General features: G+C 44.8%; 1 protein-coding gene across 2 annotated transcripts in view; it reads right to left on the bottom strand.

Moving 5' to 3' along the window:
- Window positions 1-529: 529 nt before the first annotated feature.
- The window catches only part of ZDHHC7 (zDHHC palmitoyltransferase 7), a 358756-nt gene continuing 333582 nt past the window's right edge, over window positions 530-25703 (bottom strand). The window contains exons 7-8 of one of the 2 annotated variants that reach the window (XM_078670375.1): window positions 9645-9775; window positions 530-3566 (exon numbers count right to left, since the gene is read on the bottom strand). In XM_078670375.1, the coding sequence (XP_078526501.1) occupies window positions 3390-3566; window positions 9645-9775 (308 nt within the window). In that variant the 3' untranslated portion in view covers window positions 530-3389. The remainder of the gene's footprint in view (window positions 3567-9644; window positions 9776-25703) is intronic. The other variant, XM_078670374.1, reaches the window with a different exon arrangement.

Genomic DNA, 25703 nt, shown 5'->3' with positions numbered 1-25703 from the left:
CTCTTTACGCTTGATTTCCTATTGATAAAAAATCTTTAATGTTTTGCTTGCTTGTCAACAGTGGGATTTTGAATGACACAGTCTGTGATGGGCCTGAGAATGAGCCATCCATCACAAAAGCTTAGCTGGAAGTGCCAATGCTGATGAGGACTTGGAAATCAGAGGGATCTGAGGTTTTGCCGAAAGTTCATTCTCTAACTAAGGAAACTTTTTGGTTTGGTCGACGATGGAGAGGAAGGTAAATATAAATAGATGTTCTTTTAGGGTAATCATACTTGTGTGACAGGTTGGAATAAAACACCCAGGTTCATATGATGTCAAGCACCTCCATAAACAGCCTTTTCTCTGCACTTCCTAAAAGCTGATGTCTGTTTTAAAGAAAGTAAGGGTATTTTAGGGATTCTCCCTCACTTTACAAAGTAAGAGATAAAACTGCTATTGACAAATCCAATAATAGTTGCGCCACTTTAGGAAGAAAAATCACCCTTTTTTCTTTTCTAACCATGAGCATTTTTATAAACTACAATAATTCATATTTTCTTTATCTATTTTATAGCCCTGCTGGTTATCTGCCGTAAATTGCTGAGATTATAAATATTATACAATATCTATAACTCTTGAATTTGACAATACATTCCAAGGTCATTACAGCAGTGCACAGTAAATATAAAACATGTTAGTTACATGCTCATTTATGTTTTTGCTTTACAGCCTTTTAATGGCATCAAATCTATTAAGTGTAAATTATAAAGAAGTGCACTGCATGGTACCACAATATAAGCTAGCACACATCTTTAGGAAGACACATTGTTGTATGCAGGTGTCTCTCTGTGTAGCACAACAGTAAAATATATCAAAAGGATTGTCCATTATCTACTCAGTTATTATGAGGGCTTCAAAAGTAAGGATACACGAATCAGTGACAACCACAGAAAAGCGCATTGTTAATTTCCTTCATCGTTTTCAAATACATTGTACTTAATGAATGCAGCGGCTGCTTTTCCAAACAAATTTTTATCAAATCAGTAAGGGACAGGGGAGCTTGTATAATGCTCTAAGTCTATGATCACGCTCTACATGTCTGTGAGTTATACAGAGTGCCTCCCTGATGCTCTCAAATTATACTCAGGAGCTGTCTACAGGGAAATATGTGAAGGAACACTGCTACACAGTAACGCACTGATATTTTAGGAAAACAATTTAACTGTACCACTGTACATGAACAAACTTAAAATTCATTAGTGTACCCCCGCCTGAAGTCTACAAACGAGTAATATATTGAAGTGATTCAACAATAACTAAATATTGGTTTTATTTGGAGACAGGCAAGAATACAGCCTGCTCCAACATCAGGAATGAAAGCACAATATTTTTATCCTCAATTATTGAGAATAATGCAAAATATTTGAACACGTTCACACATACCACAGTGGTTTATAGATATTAACACATACGTATATATTTTTATACATATATACAGTTTTTTATTTATAAATGTACACATTTAGATATATATCTACATATCTATAGATATCTGTGTTTGCCTCTAGAATAAAAATGTAATGATTTTCAAAATTAACTCACTGAAAATGATGTCTGACAAAATGTGATGAACTGAAGGAAACAAAACGAGTATCTCATTCGGTCATGAACTACAGAATGAAGGAGAAGATCATATAGTACAGCTTTGGTAGACCTTGCAACACATTCTATAAACCGATTACAAATGTGGTAGTTAAATATTAAAAAGTAAAGAGAATGAATAAAAGAAGAGACAATACTCAAAAGATTCAGTTTAGAGGCAAAAAGGTAGAAATAGTATAATTTTACAAAATTAATAAATTTTGTCAAAGAACATTGACAATGACATTCAAGTGTTTAAACCACCGGCTAGTTTTGTTCAGTCACAGAAATACCATGACTACCATGCATAATCCTACCCTAATACACTAACTTCACAGACAATATGAACAACCCCACAGCTTCCGCAAAGAAAAAGGTTCTATACCATCAAGCAGGACTTGAATACACTTGGTTCTTCAGCCACATGGTCACGATGCCGCCAATCTATAAAATATTATTTTAATAGATTCGAATCTAAGAAGAAACCTAAACTGATGCTTCCTTATGTCATCTCCTCTATTATGTGTGCTTTGCGTCTTAGCCAATATTGTTTAAGAAAACTGTGATACAAAATGCTGAGCTCCTTCAATATGACTATTATGGCCAAGGGGACAGATTCAGGGGCACTTCAGGCTCCACAGCAAATTACATTGCTTGGGCCAGTCGTGTTAAGCAAGAGATTACAAAAGTACTACAGTCCAAATACTGACGAACACAACATATGCAACTCCGAACAATATTGCATTTGTTGCCACTGCTGACTGAGGTGAAAAGGTTTCCTACCTACCACAAAATTGACTAATGATGCATGCAATTACCCTCAGTCAAAAGAGGCAATAAAAGACCATATTACATCGCATCATGGCTTTCGTATATGAATCATGTACATACATAGTTAATTCCTAAATGTTCCACAGTAAAATATTACCACTAACCTTTTATCCATTTGAAACTGAATTATTATATATGTTCTCACACACACACACACGCACACACACAAAAACAATGACTGAGTTTGTGGACTATACTTTCCGACCTGTGGTGTGCTTAACTTCTGTTATCATAGGCCACAATATCTCTATGCTTAAATTTAATTAGAATATGAAATATTCCAAAAATAGAATACTGAAGTGTCTTTGCAAACCATTCAATTGTCTCTCTTTTAATCTATTAGGCCACCTTGGATTAAGAGGCAAGGAGCACATGGATTAGAGGTCAAATACCATAAGGTGAATGATTTGTCACTTTCTGCAAATAATACAGTGCATGGTTATTCAACAGTCATTTCTGGCTAAGCGGCTGATTAAAAATGACCGGAAGAATACTACAGTTTCCTCTTGATTGCGTCCAGCATTAATACCTGCTCTCAGGATAGAAGAATCAAGGAGTAAGCTTTGATGATAAAAAGCATGATAGTACCTACAATGTTTTCTTTCCCAAAACAAAAGGGCTTTCATGGAAAATCTGCAGAACTCTGTAAAATTAGAACACAGTAGTACAGATATGATTTGGCTCATGTACATGCCATGCCCTATTCAATTTCACGTTGGTGGCATCAAATGTATACTTTCCCAAAATTATGTAGATGTTGAAGGAACGGCTTATAAATGTACTTCATAAAAAAATGTGCTTGCAGCAAGCCACGTTTTCTTTCATTTCACTCCACATTGGTCATAAAACGTATGTACACAGCTTTTCTGGCACCAAATAAATATGATAAATGTTTGGTTTTTGTTCTTTAAAAAGTTCAGTAGGGCACTCCCAGATCAGACTGAAAACTCTGGTCCCCCTTTCCTTCCTCGGAGGAGTAGGCGCCTGATGTGGAGTCCAGCAAAGGGATTGATCCATAGGAGAGATGGCTGGCCCCCAAACACAGACTTCATGCCGTCCCATCGAAGACGTCGCTCCCATGTGGGCTTCTCACTTTTGAGTCGCTCAATCTCCTGTGAGAGAATGGAGATGAGAAGCAGTTATAGATCATAACTTATTAATCAAGGCTCTCCGTGAAAAAGCGACAGCCCTTGAAGTACGTAGTGATCTGCACACCCACAGGAAATGTAACATACTATGGATAAAGGCAACATGAAAATGTTATGTTATGTTATAAAGCCTTTTATTGCGCGCTCTATTACTCAGGAGTATCCTGGCGCGGTGAGTACATGAGAAAAAGGCGGGGCAACTAACACAACGAAGAGAGAGATTACAGAGTAATATTAAACAAGTATGTTTTGAGTCCCTTCTTGAACTGCGAAAGTGAGGAGGCAGTGCGAAGGGCCAAAGGGAGAACATTCCATACTCTAGCAGCCTTAACAGAGATGGATTTGCCTCCAGTTCTAGCAAGCTTAAACTTAGGCTGGACCATCTGACAAAGGTTAGCAGAGCGGAGAGCCCGTTTAGGAGCATAAAGAACAAATCTATTCCGTAAATATACTGGGCCTTGCTGATTGATAGCCCGATAGGCCAGGACCAGAATTTTAAACAGAATACGATTGGCAATAGGCAACCAATGAAGGCTGCGCAGATGTTCACGAACACTAGATCTCCTGGGTAGTTGAAACATCAATCTGACTGCCGAGTTTTGAATAACCTGAAGTCGACGGACCATATAATCAGGTAGGCCACTGAAGAGTGCATTTGAATGAAAATGAAGCCATAATGCGATATTAAGGTCATACACCTTTAGCAGTTGTCCCATTTATGAAAGAAGGTTGACTTGGAGATATTTCGAATCTTCAAAGCAATTTATCAATTGAATAGCATCCTTCCCTTAAAGAAAATTGACTGCCAAAACATTACTGCATATACTCCTATGGCAAAATCTGCTGTGGGATGCATATTTCACATACTGTTCGGTGATGAAACATGTGAGATGGCTGGAAGTAAAGTGGATGGGGTACAAGCTTCCACAGAATACTACCAACCGATTGATGATCTCAGAAGAGCGCACATGGGCAACCTATATCCCGAATACTTACATTGAGGAAGCGATAGACTCAAAGAAAGGGGATGCACATACATACGCTCAACTGAAAAAAAAATCCTGCAATGTTTCAATTATGTAGTTACCCTCTTCAGATAAACACTATGCATCATTTTTAGCTTAAACTTTGCAAACTTCATGAAACCTCACCCTCTATCAAATTCTCAATGTTTGCACACACATTTTTTCTGGGTATTGCTAAAACTAACCCTGGGCGGAGTTGCAATACTCGGGGCTCTGCACGCGGCGGAGTACGGTAGAAAAATTGCGTTTGCGGTGATTGCACAGTGCCGGATGCTTGTCAACACTGTGCAATCATTGCGAACAGCACCATGCACAATGCAAGCTTACCTTTTCTGCCACTCAAGTAGATTTTTACTCGAGCTGCAGCTTTCTCAATGTGATCGGGCAGTATCTCAACGCGAGCAGTCGCGAGCATGCACGACCGCTCGCAATGAGAACTCTGACCGCCCTGAGTTGAGAAATCTCGCCTGGAGGTTTATTTTTGACACTGCGCGAAGCGGAGCATTCGGAACTCCGCGAGCTCAGCGAAACGCGGAGTGCTGGAAACTCGCAGAGCAGAATTCACCGCCCAGGGTTAGCTACAACCTCGTTTAACTTGTTTACCTATTTTGCCTAGAAATTACCCAGAGAAATGATCTGCTTTTATGGCACGTTCAGAGCTATTTATTGGCGCTCATCCACTTCCTCCCTCTGACTTCGACCATGTTGATATTGATTTATGCACTAAATCTCTAATGGGAAATATGAAGATTATTCTATTTGTCAAACATGGAAAATAATGTGGCAACATTAATTAAGGAAATAAGGTATTTTAGTTCCAAGTACTGGATTTCTAATTATGGAGGATTTCCCAAGGGGTGTGATCCGTACAGAGTATACATATCGCACTTCCCAACTGAAACCACAATATATACCAAATCTTACTATTACCACCACCACCACCACCACCACCACCTATCAAAAGGCTATGATTAATGTAATGTTACAATGTCTAAGGTCAGACTTTACAGAATTTAAACTGCATGAATAACCTTGCAAAAGCGGGTACAATTAAGGTCACTGAAAAATATGCCCCAATACAGTTTTCTGGTTGGTAGCTTTTGTCCACCTACATGGTTGCAATAGTCTTCTATGAGAGGCTGACATGCTGATAGGTCATATTTCGGCAACAAGTTGTCCAGTTCAGGCAATGAGAGGCGAAACAAAGCACAAAAGAGGTCTTCCTACAAGGCACAGAGCCTATTGGATTACTCATACAAATTATTGATTATGAAAACCAAATTGGAACACCCGGTGACTTCAGTAGTACATCTGAGGAGGATTTGCACATACCCACAAACAAAGAATTTGTTTTGAGGAGCAAATTGATACATAGCAGGAAAACCACACTGCAGAGTATTTATTTATAAAGTTTTACTTTCTCTCCTATTTCCAAGCACATGATGTTTGACTGTCCTCCTATTTCCAAGTTTTGGCACCTAGTTTGGAAGCAGATACAAAAGATATTCCAGTTTCAGATCCCTTTCTCTCCTTCACAAGTTTTTCTAGGTTCCCTTTCACCGGCACTTCCACAATCTCCTACTCACTTTCTGTTGCTGGACCTTTTAGTTGCAGTGGCTTTCCATACCATTACTTCCTGCTGGAAACAAGCTGCAAATGTCTCCTATCAATCTTGGTGGAATAAAGTTTGCTTTCATCATCGCCTAGATACCAATTATGTATCCCCCATCTCCCTGGCAATTAAACGTGACCTGATTTGGCTCCCTTTGGTAACATATCTTTCCTCCTTTGCTCCGATACATGCCTCTCCGGATCCTAGTATAGTTGAGGTACGCAAGCCACCATGACTTTCTTATTCCTTACTGCCTTTATTGCTGCATTTTTACGTTCTACCATATTATATTGTACCTTTCATTCATTTACGCATGTTATGTTCATGAAATCTTCATGCTTGTTATATTTGCCTTTTATTAGAGTTTTTATTGAATTGCTTATTCCTTTTATGTGATTATTATACACGATTGTATCCCTTTTCCCTCCCCTCCCTTTCTTTATTTCTTCAATAAACTCAAACTTAAAAAAAAGTTTTACTTTCGGTTAATTAGGACTTGCTATTATATCATTGCTGGGGGAAAAACCCCTACAGCAAAAAAACAGAGCATACAATCATAATGCTCTGATATGTATGACAAATGCAAAAAGAACAATTGAATGACAGAATGCAGAACAATGTCATACATTCACCCCAGTACAGAGATCTGGGTCTAAATTCATAGTTTTTTGCTCACCATACCATTCCAGTTTGGACACAGTCATATGCAAATCAGTCTTGACCCTGCACCCAATGGGAACAGCCCAGCCCGAACTGCCAGGCCAGGTCCACCCTGAACTAGAAACAAGCATTGTAGGACCGGTTCCTCCTGTCACCCTCTTACTTTCAGTGTCCAACCTTGTATTCTTTAGTGTTCGTCAATGGTTAGAGCGGCAGACCCTGATGCAGAGGTCTGGCCCGGGACCAGGGTTCAATTCCCGCCTCGGCGGGTCTTGGGCTCAATTTCCTTGGACCTGATAATTCTCGCCTCGGTGCCTAATCTAATCATGGGTCCCACTCTGCAACTCTGGGCAATAGCTTGCTTAATCTCCACAACGGCCCCAACAGCGCTGGGATGCCTGGCTTCACCTTGGGGATGCCCAGGAGTGGACACTTCACAGGGAAAAGCCAGGAAGGGTTCCACAGCGGTATGCTTACAGCGCCTAGAGGCCTCCGGGTATAAGTGCGCTATACAAGTACGAAGTTTACAGTTTTTTTTATTCTCCTTATCGGGCGTGGGAGCGTCACCCTTGGTCTTAATGAAAACCTGCTTGCTTGCTGTATGGATGACAAGGGAGTCTGTTGGGACATGAACACACATGTAGGCTGGGTCGTTGGCTAAAGGCTTGTATTTTTATTTCAACCTGTGATGTTACCACCCTGGCGTGGACGGGCTCCTTCAAAGCATCGGAACCAGATTTTTTCATGCCTTTACACATAGGGAGGAGCAACACCATTCTCTACGACTTGGAAAGTGTCTCCATGAGGTATAGCTTTCCTCAAGGAGGACATGCATGCCCACTATGTGAAAGGTGGTCGCCGTTGAATCACCTCGTAGTAGGCTGTGGCGTTATCCGGGGGCAATGCCCTTACAGAATTGTATGCCCATACGGGATAGTGATCCAAGTCTGGATCATCTGCGGGCGCTGCTTCAAATGGTGTCCTAAGGGTCGGCAATGCCGAAAGGGAAGCCTTCCCCAAAAAGATTAGAGGGATCCCTCTGGTGAGTGTGGACTCAATGAAGGTGGTAAAGCAGGAGGTGGTGATAGGGGTGGATGAAGAGGAACTGGAACGTAGCGGAGAATGCTAGTTCCCTTATCCATACATTTTATTTTAGGTGTGTGAGCTGGCACCAACCATTTCTCAAAGGTCAGAGTTCTCTTGCGAGGCACAGTCTCTGAAGATGCTGGAGAAAGCTTTGTTGAAATTTTCCTCATTTAGGGTCGAAGACTGTCATAAATGGAAACCTGTGTGCAGATAGTGGCCTCGACAGCTTCAGACTCGACACAGGCCTCAGAATCGTGGTTGGCCTCCATGCCAGAGTCAAAAGTGTGTTCTGCTTCGAAGGTCCTAGAGGCTTATGGAGGATCTTAGGGCTCAACGGCCGAACAGGGTTGTTCCCTGGTCCCTGGAGTCTGAAATGACTTCTGTTCTGAAGTCTTTAGTCAGTGCTGATCACTGCCAGACAACTACTGAGCCCCTGGTGATTCTCTGGTTTTCAAAGCACTCAATGCCCGACCCTCTCGGGGGCAGTGCTCTGCCTTTGCATGAAGCCTCCTGGAAGGCTTCGTGTGAGTGTGCGTGTCAATCATATTTACAACCCCTGCGGAATTCTTCGTTTGAAGGCCTGAGGAAGGTGAGGTGAGCTGAATCTCTTAACTTCTTGTTCATCTTTCTTCTGGTCTGAGTCAGAGGAAAAGGATGCCTCCGGACTGGGTGATGATTGATGGGGTAGGATGTCTGATAGGCCAACATCCTCACATGTTTTGCGAAGAGGTTGAGGGGGTTGTTGGAGGCTTGCAGCTGTATCTTTCAGATGGACCCAGGGGAAAGACAGACGTTATAAACCTTGTGGTGATGAGACTTCGGAAACTGGGAGTGGCTGTGGGGACAGAATTGGAATGCATTCTTTGCAGAGAAATTGTCAAAATTAACGTTTGAAAGGCCCTAAAAAAGGCCAAAGGACCTAATGGTCAGGAGTCAATGGATAAATCTGTCTCTGGATGTTGTGACCAAGTGAAACGAAGATGCCGAAGGATTATTCCTGAGGTTCGGATGCAAATTATACCACCCGGGCCAGAGTGGAAGGTGTGGAGAAAGTGTCAAACCTCTGAGCCTTAGTAGTACACGTCTAAACTCAATGGTGGGAAAAAAACACTAATATAAGGAATCGTACCCATTAGGATCACAATCTCATGGAGAAGTCACACAGCATTTCATATCTTGAAAACCTTATTCTATACACTTATATCAAGCACAGCAATTCCTCAACTGTCCTAAAACAGGCATTTGATTGATTTATGTTGTGCTTCGGGAAAGAAGAGTTGGATTTAGGTGGGGAAATCATCACACTACATAAAATGTAGTGGTGAATAATAGGGGATAATATGGTCAAAAAATTAGGTGTATCAGATGTTCAGGTGAATAAACACGTGAGAGAGGTAATGCCCCCCAAAAAAACAGAATAACAAACAGTTATAACAAACAAGAAATTTTAAACAAAGGAAATCTGTGAAATGTCTGTATGGTACACTTTGATTGGTCAAGATTTTGGCAATGGACATGTCAAATAAAATACAAGAATCTGATATACCAGAATAAGCATTTTTTTTCATCAGAGGCATCTCCAAACCGAAACATTCAACAATGTTCCAAAGTCATAAGTTTAAGTTATTATTAAATATAGCTAGGGGAAACTTTACCTACCGTTTCATCGTTGCATATGGAATGAAGCTGTGTGCCAAACATGACTGCTGTAAAAGTGAGAAACAGAAGACCCTCAAGGCACAGGAAGATCATCAGAATTACGGTCACAGGAGGGGAGAAATTACTGCACACTGTGAAGGAAAAACAATCATGAGTGACCATGCAATAAAACATTAAAAAAACTGTAACCGATGTCTTATGCAGAATAGTTTTTTGTACCATTTTGCAAATGTGAAAGCAGCCACTTTGAATGGATATACTTTAATAGTTTGAGGTTCGCATTCCTTTTGAAGTCCATCACACATCATACTGATCGTAATATTTTTACACCTAGTAGTTATTAACTCACAAACCAAACTCAAAGCTTACTCCTACATACACATATATTCACATACACATATATACACACACACGTATATACACACACACAAATATACACATACATATATACACACACACAAACACACATATACATACACAAACACACATACACCCTCTCTCTCTCTATATATATATATATATATATATATATATATATATGTATATATATACACACACACACACACACACACACACACACACACACACAGTAACTTCTATACAGAACTTCAAAGTCCGAATGTTTTCAGGAAACTTGGAAAATGTGTAATGAGGCCATAATTGGTTATCAGGAATATGCAGTTTTTGCATCCCGCTCATCTGCCTATGGTCAAGCAATCGGTAGGTTATATACCTATGTGTCGTTGGACCTAGATACCAAGCATTAAGAAATTGATTTTTAAATAACTTGGCTATTATGGATTAAAATAGAATTTGAAACACTGATTATATTTTTAAGTGTATTTTTAAGTACAAAGAGATCAGACAAGACAACTCAGTTTACTGTCCTTTGGGAAATAATTAAAGTCTTGCATCATCAACATTCTGCTACTAGTTTAATTATTTCAGGGGGTTTTAATATGCATCTGGTTTCTAAGAACAGTGCTACTGAACCAAGCAGAGCTTTAACACATATGTTTTCCCAGCTAAAAAAATAAGATCTTATGCTGCTATAGGAGGTCACTCAAAATAATGTTTTGAGCAACTAAACATTCAAAAATTCACGGCGACACTCTACTATTGATCTGCAGAGGATCTGGTATCTGGCAACATTGGGCATCAAGTGGTCCCTAGAGTGGAAAACGACCATAACCCCCAAACAATTACACTGCTGTTAATAGTTGACCGCCTACCAAAGTCCAGATCATTTGAATCTGGGCACCCAACAACGCAAACTGAGATCTTGGCCTACTTAGAAACAGCAATATAATTACCACTTACGGAGCACAGATATGGGAAACCAATGGTTGAAATTTTGCCTGACTCTGTTCTTCTTTGATTGATTGCTTTTTGGTAAAAACAACAACTAGGGGATACCCTACAAGGCTAGCAAAACCTGGGTGGTATTTGCATAGCTTATATCAACAAAAAAAGGCACTTAATATATCTCCGAACAATCAAACAGTGCTTAAAAATTCTCAAAATTGTGCTTAATAAAACGTTTGAGAAGAATATATAACAAGGATTGGCATAGCCAATAGGTCTCGCTTTTGGGACCTTATAAGTATTTAGTTATGCAGCACAATATCCTTGGTGCAACAACATCAACTGTTGCATGGCTAAACGCTTATAAGGTCCCATAAGAAGCAATGCTTGCTTCTTATGTAGTTTGAGTTAGGCTTCCATGCCATTCCAAACAGTGGCACTGAACAAAAGGAACAACATCAGCGTACAGTGGACAGGTGTTACACACCTAAACAGGAGTGAAGCACACAAGGCAATTAGCACCAATTCAGAACCTATGATGGTGGAATTCACAAATGTCAACAGATACCCATTTGCTCACTTGAATGGTTGATGGCTTTGCCACGTTTCCTTACCCGCAGTGGCCACTGGGAAGCTCCAGACAGTGGTAAAGATGACCAAGATTATAATAAAGTATGTACCTTGAAAACAAGCAACAAAAATACAGCAAAAACCAAACTCTGCTCCTCTTGGTTAACTATTAAGTAACATCAGCAGAGTAAAACAGTGGCTGGTGACTGACTGCTTGTACAGCATGAAAGACTCCATGATAACAACATCAAAGTATTCTACAAGTTTTGGTGATGCCACGAATGAGGAGTCAAAACCACAGATCATATCATATTGCTATTTTAAGTTTGGATGATCATGATTACTAAAAAAAAAAATACTTTCTCCAATTGCTTACTAGATGTTCACAGCAAGGACTGAAAAACTGCAATGAAGGTGATAAATCTAATGGAGGTATAAAACAATTTGTAACGTGCTGATTAAATAGATGATACTTCAAATGTCTTATTTTGCTCGTGCTTACTTCCTTCAGGTTTAGTATCTGAACAACTGTAGCATTTTAGGAAGGTTAAAGACCCCTGGTTTGAAACTGTACAAAGTTGTTTGCTTGTATTTCACCGATCTTTGAAAATGGCAAAATAAGAAGTGTTTTCCTTCCCGTGAAAAACAAAGCGTCTTCTTCACTTTTCATGTGCACGCCTTGATCATGTTATCTTGTCGGGATACATCACTGTCCGGCTCTGTGACTGGCAGAAAGATCAGTTGCACTCCCACTGCTGCAGGGTACAAGGTCGGCAGCAGTGCAGTCCTTCAATCACTGCCTCCCGCTCAGTGACAATTTATGAGCCGAGAAAAAAATAAAGACAAGATGGCTAAAGGCCAAGAGGAAAGCCAGATGGCGCAGGCTTGAAGTGGCTGGTGTGAAAGAGCAGCAGGGAAGGAGACAGAGAGGAGACTCTGAGGGAGAGCGACGGATAAAGGCCGAGAGGTAAGCCAACTGGCGATTGCACGCGTGCCCTCGCATGCAAGCTTGAAGCCAGGAAAAGCCTCTGGTGGCACTTTTAAAAGGCTGTTTACAAAATGTCTCGCAGAGCGGCGCATGCTCTGGCTCAGCGAGACCTAAAAATGAGATATGGAAGGCAAAAAGAACATACCATGAAGAAATATGGACAAAATTGCACTTCACCAGTAAAACCAACAAATTGAAAGCATTTTGGGGATTAATTAACAATCTTGAATATGGTAGTAGGAAAGTTAACAGTGCCAATCTCTCTGAATCAGGCTGGGCATCCTTCATTAATAAACTGTACAGGGCCTCTTCAATACATGTTTCAGACATTAACATCGAACAATATATGCTAGAACGCTGCTGAACATATGCAGTGGGATGAAGGAAAATTAATATTATAATGAAGTCCAACCATCAGTAACTGAGTCATTACAAGAGGAATCAGTTAAAATGGCCTTAAGTAGGATTATATCAAATGCGAGGCAGGGCCCCAATGGGGTTCTCAACTCTGTTTTTAAAGCCAAAATAGATCTCTGGTCAGAGAAATTTTATCATCATTGTTTAACAACATGTTAAAATCCAAAACAGGGGGGGGAGGGGGGGCGTGGCCGAACAGCCACGATGGCGGATGGTCTCTGCTAAGGCTCCGCGCCCGGCCGGGCCTGATCCGGACTCCACAGACCGACGGGGGCCATCGGCTGGCTGGCGAGAGCAGTCCCGAGGCAGTATTACACCCGGAGCAGGAGCCGCCGAGCTGCGGCGGGGTGCAACGCCGGGGACAGCCCTTTCTCCGGACGTGCTGAGGACTGCGCCGCAGGGCCTGCGGAGCCGGGAGATAAAGTGCTGCTGTGATCCGACAGCGACGCATAAGACCCGGGGACCGGCTGGGACATGGACGCCCGGACCTGAGGGCGGAACCGGAGCCCCGGCGGAGGCTGAGATTTGCTGTTTGCTCCCTCGCGGAGGACATCGGGCGACAGTGGAGCCGGAGGACCGCGGCGCCGGGGACCGGGGGTGTGGGGCCGAGTCCCGGAGCCCGGGAAAAGCCCCGAGGTAGGAAGGGCCGCCATTTCACTGGGATTAGGCGGGGGAGGCCTTGTGGTGACGTCCGGACCCTCGCAGTACACGGTGCGGAGTCGTCCCTTAGCAATCCGGATGCTCCCTCTCCCCCCCCCCGCTCCTCCCGCTGGGACCTCCCGGGGGACGGACCCCGGCCGGGTCTGGGGAGCAACTCTTCGTTACGGTGCTGGCCGCTTGTTGGAGGAGGCCTGGCTGTGGCACATTCCCCTGTCTGGAGTGCTCCTGGAGGGGACTGGACCCCATTTGAGCTGGCCCGGTGGGGGCCGAACGACACTGCTGATTGCCCTTTCCTGCCCGAGGGTCTGGTGTGAGTCCACTACAACAGGCATACAGAGAGCCTGACCCCCCATAGACTGCTCTGCTGACACCCGGTAGCTGGACCGGCTCCGGGGCTGGCGGGTGCTGTAGGCCGGTTGCGCCATGGTCAGGAAGGGCCAAAGGATCGTGGAAGGGGCCGGGGAAACAGCGGGGGAGGTGGTCCTGGCCCGCCCGACCAGATAAGCCCAAACACTACACAGACAGACAAACTGGACCTCATCCTCCAGGAGATCCGTGACTCCCGCCATGCGCTAGAACACCAACTGGGGACCCTCACAAACAACTTCTCCCTCTTGAAGGCGGACCACGGCAAGCTAGCGGATAGGGTCAAGGATCAGGGACTTACATTGGCGAACCTTACACCTGCGGTGGCCGATCATGGCAAATCCATCCAGGACCTCCGGGGGCAGGTGACTGCACTAATGGAACGGGTTGAGGAAGCGGAAGGACGCAATCGGAGGAATACCATCAGGGTGATTGGCCTGCCAGAAAAATGTGAAGACCCGCGGGCTGAAGAGTACATGGAACAATGGTTTAAAGAACACGTAGCGCCGTCCGGCCTCTCCCCGTATTTCTGAGTGGAACGAGCGCACAGGATCCCGACGGGACAGCCTCGGCCGGGGCGCCCTCCTCGCCCTCTCATCGTTCGTTTCCTAAACTATCGGGATAGGGATACCCTACTGAGGAAAGCCGGTGAAAAATCCACCATCCACTTTGAAGACCAGAGAGTGTCGCTCTATCCGGACTTCACAAATCTGGTACAAAAACAGAGGGCATCCTATATGGCAGTGAAGAAGAAACTGCGGAGTGCGCAGCTGAAATATGCTTTGCTCATCCCCGCCCGAAGGTCATCCAGGGGAAGAAATCACATTTCTTCGAGAGCCCTGCAGATGCTGAAGAATGGCTAGAGGTGATGGGTTTGGACGGTAGCCAGGAAGCATCCCAGGAGGCAGAAACAGGGATCATGGACAAGAACACGCTCCTCGTCAGGATCCAAGAAAGGAACTGCTGAGCGCGGCCCATCGCGGAATCACCAGCGGGACGAGAGACGGGAGGCCATCTCACTTGCGGGCACCTTCAGGGAGGACCCAGCGAAAACAACCACGGACTCTGATGATACCACGGGACACTCGGACTCTGATAACAGTGTGCTGCTTTTTCCTACTATCACCCCAAGAGCCGCTGATGAACTCATGGACAATTGAATTATCGAGTGCTGTCCCGAGCCTACTCCTTTGCAGCTGTTATTGCAGAGTATCCTTTTCTGTACTACTTAAAGTTTGGGAGACAGATCCCGGGTGGGGTCCAAGATGTGCGGGAGGGGGCAGAGGGACCGCGAAGTAGACATGGACTCCCCCCTGAATACACGCCTCATCCTTTAGAGTGGACACAGCATTGAGTGCCTCGGGATGAGGCTCGCAGCCGCCTGTTGATGATGCTGCGACATTGTCTGTAATCACACTACACTTCCCCTATAATATTATGAGCCCGGCCGGGCTTCCGTTGAGCCAGTAGAGACTGAGAATGGCTCCAGAATGGATATATGTGTGCTGGGCCGGCCCCCCCATGTGATAGGCACGATTGTTTGGTTCTTTATGGTTTCACTGTTACAGTTGGGCTCGGCTATGTACAATGGCCGCGCCAAGTTTGGTTATGACTGGTTACTGCTCTTTAAAGGTGCTCTCTCCTGGGTTCAGCTCCCCGGGGTCCTATACACACGACCGACTCCGGAACTGATTTTACCGCCTGCTGATCATGGTTGAACAATCTGGTGTGTATAACATCACCACCTGGAATGTGCGAGGGTTCGGGCGGTGCAGAAAAGACATAGGGTCCACTCTTATCTCCTTAGACTGCAGACACAAAGTGCCTTTTTACAAGAGACACACCTCACGGTCTCCGAAGCTCAGAAGCTGAGGAAGAAATGGAGGGGGACGATATACTCTACGTCCTACTCGGCATTTCCGAGAGGGGCCACTATCTGGGTGCCCCATGGGACACCATTCACTGCAATAGAGGAGAAAGTGGATGACCAAGGCAGATATATCCTGGTTAAGGGGAATTTGGATAGCCAACTGATTGTCCTGGGGTGTATCTACGCCCCGAACTACGAACAGGAACTATTCCTACAAAGGGTCGGGAGGGCACTCTCCCCATGGGCAGGTATCCCCTTGGTGCTCGGTGGGGACTGGAACGCGGTGCTAGACCTAGCCCTCGACAGATCACACCCACCCCTACAGGCTGCTAGTGCAACCAAGCTTACTGACATTTTCAAGTCCTGGGTGGAGGGCTGGAGGCTAACAGATGTCTGGCGGGAGAGGCACACCACACACAAAGAATACTCGTTCTACTCCCCCGTACATGACCTTCACACACGAATTGACCGACTCCTATGCTCCCACACGATAGTCCCACTGATGAGCTCTCCGGAGCACTTAGCAAAGACCTTCTCGGACCTCAGACCCCTTAAATGTACTATCTCCTGGGGCAGGGTCCCGACCCCTGTTCCTATGTGGCGACTCAACCCCCAACACCTGGAGGACGGCCCGTTCAAAGCAGCTCTTTCAGAGGCCCTAACACAGTACTGGGAAGTCAACTGGGATACTGCCTCCTCCAATTTGGTAGCCTGGGACGCGATGAAAGTGGTTGTGCGGGGGGTGGCGATTGGGAAACTGGTGGGCGCTAGGCAAGAGATCCATCAGAAGTTGTGTGACGTGGAAGACAGACTAGCGGAGCTAGAACGGGAGGTGGGGGAAGACCCAGGTAAAAAACAGACCCTGCAGGAACAGAACATTGTACACGCTGAGACACTTGAGACACTGCTTATCATTGATCACAAAGCCTACCTGCACCGACAACACACAGAAGTGGACCGATCTGGGGCGCTACTGGCCCGCTTGATCCGGGACAAACCTGACATCCCAGTTATAACCCAAATCCGAACCTGGGAGGGAGACGTAGTGGACACGCAAGTTGACATTAACCGGGCATTTCATGACCACTTACAGGCGCTGTACGCCCTGACTGAGACAGTCGACCCTATATATATGACCGACTTCTTGCGAGACCTCCCCTTTCCTCAATTGCCAGCAGAGGTACGGCGATCGTTGGAGGGCCCCATCACCTCACACGAAATACGCGCTGCGATCAAACACTTGAATAGAAACAAGACTCCGGGCATGGACGGACTACCTGTCGAGTTCTACTCCACTTACGCCGACATATTAGTGCCTGTTCTGGAACGAATTTATAAGGAGGGCCTCGAGAGAGAGGCCACCTGCCACACTCAACCATGCAGGCCATAGTGATTTCTATTCCAAAACCGGATAGGGACAATCTGGAATTGACGAATTATAGACCCTTGTCAATGCTGGCCACAGAATATAACATTCTGAGTAAAGCTATAGCCCTACGTATCCAACCCCACCTGACCACTCTTATACACTGTGACCAGTGTGGATTCCTCCCGGGGCGCAGTACTTCTCTTAACACGAGACGCCTCCACGCAATTATGTTCGCGTCACCGCCAGAGTTACAGCGAGCGGGATGCATCGCATTAGATCTTAGCAAGCGTTTGATTCGCTCTCCTAGCCTTCTCTGTTTGAGGCCTTGACCCGATTTGGGTTTCCGGCCCCACTGCTGAGATGGATTAGGTTGCTGTATACTGATCCTACGGCTAGGGCCAGGACAGGACGCTATGTGTCGGATACATACACAGTCCATCGGGGTACTAGGCAGGGCTGTCTCCTGTCCCCACTGCTATTTGTGTTGGCGCTGGAACCATAAGCTATCGCCCTTCGACAACACGCGGAAACACTGGGGATACCAGTGGCGGGGACGTCGCATCTTCTATCCGTATATGCGGATGACATGCTTCTATAGCTCCGAGACCTGTCAGCTGACCACACGTTATTGTATGACATCTTCCGCCGATCTGAAACGATATCGGGACTGGTCATTAACCCGGACAAATCGGTGGGTTTCTACTTCCGTGAGGACTCTGGTCCGCCCTCCATGCCGTTTGGCACCTATGAGATCCCGGTTGCCCAATCAAACTTTAAATACCTAGGAATTCGCATATACAGGAAACCGGAAGACCAACTGGATGGTAATATTACTAGGGCCATCAATGGTCTCCGGGGTAGTATCGGATTTTGGACTACACTCCCCTTATCGGTCATGGGCCGTATAGCGATAGCAAAGATGGTCATGTTACCACGCCTGCTTTACTACTTCGTGAACCTGCCCCTGTGTGTTCCACGCCGCATTTTCGAGTCACTTAAATCCTTACTGATCACCCTGATATGGGGATCGGGCAGACGGCGGATCAGCCTGCGGAAGTTACAACTCGGCACCTCCCAGGGGGGTCTGGGCGCCCCTGACTTCCAAGGCTATTTTTATGCGAGTCAACTCCAGTGGTTGTCTTACTGGCTGGCCGGGAGAAACCTCCACGAAATAGGTTGGACAAAAGTTCGGCTTGACCGAGGGGAACTACAAGCTTTACTACTACCCAAGAGTAGGATTCCGCGGGGATGCCACCCACTGCTCCGCACTGCCCTTTTATGCTGGAAAAAGGCGCTAGCTTACACGTTCACGGCCCTGCCTTACGCAGATAATATCCCATTGTTGGGTATCCCGACGCCGCAGGGACGATTTACCAAATACGCTCTTAGAGGTGTAGGCAGCTTCTTTGGGGACGACCAATTGTTAGACCACCACACCTTTGTGCAGGTAACGGGGACTTCAGACAGACACTATCTGCTACACGCCACTGTCTCCCATTACATCAGGACTACAATGGCTCCACAACGCACTCACCCACAACAACATGAACTGGTGCATCTGGTACACTACATGGGGGCTGGCGGCCACTTAGTACGCTGGCTGTACACCGGGATTAGGACTCGTGCTGCGCTTTCCCTTGACACGTTGCGGGCGACTTGGTCGAGGGACACAGGGGAAGAACTGACAGACACAACTTGGAAATTAGCCCTGGAACACCCAAGGAGGGTTTCCAGGAATGTGAAATTTAAATATATTCAGGCCATGATACTACACAGGGCGTACCTCACCCCGGTGCGGATCCACACGATGTTCCCCAATGCTGCCCACCAGTGCCCCGTTGTAGGGCGGAGGAGGCAGACTTCCTCCATATGCTCTGGTCGTGCTCACGACTGAGAGGGTACTGGACCGAGGTGTGTCACACGCTACGAGAAATATCCCAGTTACAAGTAAAGGAAAGTGCACTATACTGTCTGACAGGAGCCCGGCCCAGGCCCAAACCACGCAAGACCAAGTTAAGATTTCTGGTTTTAGCCCTCCTGTTAGCGGTCAGAAACATCACGATGCGGTGGAAATCCCCGATGGAGCCAAGGGTGGAGACATGGCGATCGGATGTGGCAAAATGGGGTAGAATAGAATGTGTGGCCCTTAGGAAAGAGGAGGAAGGCGGGAGGCGAAAAGTCCAGATGGCACTAGAATGGGAGGGCATGCTGTTGGAGCTGGAGGGTATAGACCGGCCCCTGTCCCAGGACACCTGAGTGTTTTGGAGGCCCAGAGGGTACACTGAAGTTTGTTCAGGACACTGAGGCGGGATGGAGTGGGTCGAGGGTACTTCTGCTACATAGTCCGGACAGCGAACGGATGGCGCTGGGGAGCTGAGAACGAACACAAACAAAAGGAGAGAGTAGCCACCGGGGTGAATGGGGTGGGGTAGTTGGGGAGCGTGTGGGAGGGTCTACGGAAGTATCCTGATCAAAACAGAAACATTTCCTACTGTATGCCACTGTGGATGGATCCGAACTAGGGGACGGGGCTCCGCCCCCCTATCTGTAGAATGGGAGAAAAATGAAAAACGTGATGTATTGCCTACCTGATGTGGATTCTATATGTTATTGTGACGAATATACATTTACGAATAAAGTTCTTTTAAAAAAAAAAAAGGTAAAAAAAATGTTAAAATACAAAACAGTTCCAGAATCATGGCAAAGAAGCATAATACAGTCAATCTATAAAAGTGGCCCACCAGATAATCTGGCTAATTATGGGCTAATTGTCCTAACAGACATCGAGGCGAAAATCTTTGCTACAAGTTTGCTTAAGGAGTTGGAAGAATGGGCTGCGACAAGAGAAATCATACCAATTTTCCACACTGGTTTACGTAGGAGACAGATAACGATCACAAACTTGCTGCCTCTGATCTTGTTGGAGGAGAGAGCAAAGTATAAAAAGCAAAAGTACTATATCGGTTTCGTAGACCTAAAGGGTGCTTTTGATTCCGTTCCCTGTAACTTATTTTGGGCAAAGCTATCACCATGGGGAGTTTCCAAACAATTGTTTAACATTATATAGTTACACTCTAATACGTGGGTCCAGGTCAAAGTGAGGGATGGCAGATGTACTACTCATTGCCTGAAAACCTACGGAGGGCTCAAACAAGGATGTGTTTTAGCCCCATGTCTTTTTAACCTTTTAATGGCCGATTAACCATCTTATCTCCAAAATGTTAATGCTCATTCACCAAATTTTGCAGGATATAATATAAAATATTGACAGTAGGCAGCTGAAACTATATTGCTTAGCCACACTGCTATAGGCCTACAAAGATTGATACAATCATTTAATTACTATATTCTAGCCAATGGTCTACAAATGAATAAAAATAAAAAATAAAATCATAACGAAACGATCAACCAAATCAGATATGAAAATATGGAATATTAATGGGGTTGAAGATTGAAACAGTAAAACTCTATAAGTATCTGGGTATCACGTTTGATGACAGAATGATTTTTAAACATAATTTTAACAATATAAAGGCTAAAGCCACCACACTCTATTTTGCTTTTAGAATGCGGGGAGATAAGCTGTTACGTCAAAGCCATGAGCATTTACTTAAGGTAATGGAGTCAAAGCTGATTCCCCCTCTAGGTTATGGGTCAGTAATTTTTCAAGATAAAGATTCCAAAATCCTTGATAATCTACAAATAAATGTTTTTGAATCAATTTTTAGGGTACTAAGAAACGCCGGGCATGCTAACGTTAGATTGGAATATGGTTTGAAAACACAAAACGTAGTGAGACAATCTTCATTTTTTAAATGCTTATATTCGCTTTGATCCCTGCACCCTTGCAAATCATTGCTGGCAGGAAGTAATGAAGCATGAGTATGCAAGTGATTGGAGATCTTATATAAAGGAGAGCCTAAACCCTTTAGTCCCATCCCTTTGAACACACGGATAGAAATAAAACTGTGTTTAGAACGATATTAAATTAATCAGCAAATTTCTTGTCAACCATATTGGATAAGGAGGAGCTTGCAAATAAAAAGCATGAATGGTTTGTCATGAATTCATTTAATAAAATAGAGCCACAAGAATATTTTATTTCCTATTTAAAACCGTTTTTAAGGGATACATTTCTAATGCTAAGATTCAGTTAATACCCCACAAGGGACGGAATTCTTATATGGTTACAACATTGGCCAAAAAATAGTTGTAGATTATGTGGTTTTTATAATTAATCATTATTGCATATTGTATGCATTTGTACCCGATTGCTTCAGAAGAGGAAAGCACTGTTAAAATCCATCCTCAAGGAAAATGGGTGAGAACATGTCGCCAAGCAATTATAACTTGTCTTTCTGGGAACTCCACTCTCTTATCAATCCAATTTGTAAAATTAATTCTTATTGTAGAAAAAGGGCAAATTATGAGTGCCCCCCAGACATAGAGGGTAGGCTGTAATGGCCAGCAATTTGTCTGCACTGTTATTTTATTTTCCCAACGTTGTCATGAGACCTGAGCATGGTGATATTGTTAATTGTAACCCCGTATAAATTTATGTTGAAGATGTTATTAGGTTTCACGATTAGAACCTCCATATTTGTTTTTTTACCTTCCAGTAACCTAAAATAACTATCACTAATAGGTATTTGATTTACTTGATGTATTTTGACTTTTGTTAAATGTTAATATCATTCCAATTGTACATAATACTGAAAAGAAGCAAGTTGACTATTTCCCATGAAATACGATTCCAATACAAATAGCACAGATTGAGTGAAAACCACGATGGCACTTTAACATAGAACATTTATAAAGTAATGTGGAAATGCAGTTTTTCCTGAAGTTTTTTTTACTAGTATATAGAGAAGCGTTATCTTAATAATGAAACAAATATAACATGAAATGTTAACAGTGGAATGAAATGCCATTCTAGTGTTGTACTTTTGTGTCATCAATGATTCAGTACTTTACGTTATCCCTAAATCATCTTAACACTAGTAATATATTGTTCTGTATTTGATAAAGAAATTACCACTGCTCTTCTTTGAACTTTTAATTTTATTCTTTTAACTAATTTAATTTATTTGATATATTCTTCGATCGTAATTATTTTTATTAATTGACAAAGATTTAATTAACGATACATATATATATATATATATATATTTATATACATATACACACACACATATATATATATGTATATATATATATATATATATATATATATATATATATATATATATATATATATATATGCAACAATGTATCCCAACTCCTGAACAAAGGATATGGACAAACTCCACGGCAAGATGTTCAGCAAATGTATTATTGTAGAGCGTGCAGAGTGACTGTCTACGCATTTCAGCTGCTCACAGCAGTCTTGATCACGGCAGAGAGCGCCATTTTTTAAAGAACTTATATAGTGGTAAATACAAGTGATAAACAAAAGGTGCAATGGACATAGAAAACATATCCAATTCCAAGTGTTAACATACATTGCCATAAATTCAGTTGAATACTTGCTGCCTTAAAGGGAGGAATGTTACAATTCAAAACATCAAACCCAAATTGATACAACAATTGTATAATTCTAATTAGAGAAAAGAAAGGAAAAGGCCTCCACATTGTCCCTTGTTTAGTGGTGCTATAATCCATATTTGTGCAGCATGTTGCTGTCGATGGTTTAAATAATTCAATGTTTCTACCACAGTTGGTTAAAAAATTCTCAATACCTCTGACAAGGGGCCTGGGACTATTCATAAACATCCCAACCGCATAACGCTAAATGATCAAAAGAAATCATGGGCACGTGCCCCACGTATGCCATGTAGTATATCTATATCAAATAATATAAAGTGCACTAGTGTGAAATTAATCGAATCCAACAAAAGTATATACATGTCCAGCTTAGGACAGGAAAACCCATCAGAGCTCATGCTTCATAGAATTATCTCAAAAAGGTAAGCGGATAGGGACTACGTGCCATCTCCTCATAGTGCAATATATACATCCTGAAATATAATATAGAAGGTAGCGTAGAAAGAAAATTTGAAATTAAAATCTGAAGTTTTTATTTGGTTTCACGATTAGAACCTCCATATTTGTTTTTTTTTACCTTCCAGTAACCTAAAATAACTATCACTAATAGGTATTTGATTTACTTGATGTATTTTGACTTTTGTTAAATGTTAATATCATTCCAATTGTACATAATACTGAAAAGAAGTAATTATTTTATATATATATATATATATATATATATATATATATATATATATATATATATATATATAATAAAATAAATTTAAAAAAAATTATTCTCAGAGAGCCTGAGAGGAGCTCAGGGCGCAGCCGTGGACAAGGAGGGCAGAAAGAACAGGCAGCGCCAGGGCGGTGCCCTCTGTTCCTGGAAACAGCTCTCGGAGAAAGCAGAGAACCAGCTGTGCCACAGGGTACATGGGGAATGGGGACTTGTGGGACACCCCCGCGCCGCACGGCCACCAGCTGCTGCGTGTGCCCCTCGCTTTGCCCTCTGCCTCGCTGCCGGCTGACCCTGCTATCGTTTGCCTTGACTTGTTTTGTCTGTCATTTGTGCTTGTTTTTATTATAGATTTTACCCGTGTTAGCGTTTCTTGATTTGTTTTGTCTTTCACTTGTGCTTGTTTTTATTGTAGATTTTGCCCGTGTTAGCGTTTCTTGTCTTCATTTGTGCTTGTTTTCGAGCAGATCTTGCCCCTTCTGCCTGTTTCCCGCCTCCCTCGCCGCCCCCCGCTTCCCGCCACCACCGCGGACCCTGCCCCTTTTTTCCTTCTGTTCCCTCCCCGCTCCCGCCTCCCAGCTGCTCCGCCCACCCGCGCACTTCGCCTTATATGGCGACCGTGCGAACGCGCAGCGTTAACGCGCAGCGGGCGCGCCGATTGTGCGCCAAAGGCGCGCCAAAGGTAAGCCCGTCTGCGCCCGTCCGCGCCTGGACCGCGCCCAGCGCCAGGACCCCTGGCCCTCGAAGACCTCGACCGACCCGCCTGACATACTCCGCCGCCTCCCTCATCGCTCTCAACACCGGCCGACTCCCAGATTGCCACCTAGCCACACCACGACGCACCCACGGACCTTTCTGCTGCCACGCCTGCAAATTCACCTGCATCCGGACCTGCCTCGCTCCAGCACCCGCCAAGTCAACCTCCAACAGCACCCACCTCAAGTGCATCCTGCTCAACACCCGCTCCGTCCACAGGCACGCCGTCGAACTCTGGAACCTCCTAGACGCCACAGCACCTGACGTTGCCTTCCTCACGGAGACCTGGATGAACGCCTCTTCAGCTCCCGACATCGCCATCGCCATCCCAGAGGGCTACAAGATCGTCCGCAGGGACTGCAACGCCAACCAGATGGGAGGAGGCATCGCCATCATCCACAGGAACACCATCCGTCTCACGACCAGCACCGACAACTCCCTGACCACTGCGGAACACCTGCATTTCCAGATCCACACAGACCCGAAGACCACCCTCAGAGGCACCCTGATCTACCGACCCCCGGGACCACGCACACAATTCTGCGAGGACATCGCCGACTTCGTCAGCCCGCATGCCCTCCCCTCCGCCGACTACATCCTCCTGGGGGACCTCAACTTCCATCTGGAGAACAACAACGACCGCAACACCAGCACCCTGCTCGACAACCTCGCCAATCTTGGACTCAAGCAGCTGGTGTCCACCCCCACCCACCTCGCCGGACACACACTCGACGCAGTCTTCTCCTCCAGCACAGACATCGACTTCAGCCACGCCACAGAGCTGCAATGGACGGACCACAGCTGTGTCCACTTCACCTTCAAGAGAACGACGACCCACCACCACCAGCAACAGGCCGCCCGCAGAAGCTGGAACAAGATCACAGCAGACCAGCTCGCCGCCTCCCTGAGCCAGCACCCTCCTGCCAGCTCAGCAAACCCCAGCCAGGCCGCCGACAACCTCACGAAGTGGATCAGCACCTGCGCGGACGAGCTCGCCCCGATGAGGACCCCGCCCAGCAGACCCGGCAGCAAGAAAGCCCCGTGGTTCACCGACGAACTCAAGAGCTCCAAGAAGAACTGCAGAGCCCTCGAGAAAGTCTGGAAAAGGGATCCTACACCAGACAACAGGACCACCTTCAAGCTGGCCACCCGGAAGCACCACCAGCTGATCTGCGCCGCCAAGAAAACTGCATTCAAGGACCGGCTGGACAACAACGCACACAACTGCAAGGAACTCTTCAACATCGTGAAAGAGCTATCCAACCCCAGCGCAGGAAACAACGACATCACCCCATCGCAAGACCTCTGCAACTCCCTCGCTTCATACTTCCACAACAAGATCAAGGACATACACAACAGCTTCAACACCCAAACAACGCACACCAAGACCGAACAACCACCCCCCACCACCACCCTGCACGCCTGGACCCCGATCAGCACCGAAGACACCATCCGCACGATGAACTCCATCCACTCCGGATCACCGACCGACC

Source organism: Lissotriton helveticus, chromosome 12 (genome assembly GCF_964261635.1).
Source record: "Lissotriton helveticus chromosome 12, aLisHel1.1, whole genome shotgun sequence".
Taxonomy (NCBI): Eukaryota; Metazoa; Chordata; class Amphibia; order Caudata; family Salamandridae; genus Lissotriton; species Lissotriton helveticus.
This window is presented reverse-complemented; position numbering and strand designations above follow the sequence as displayed.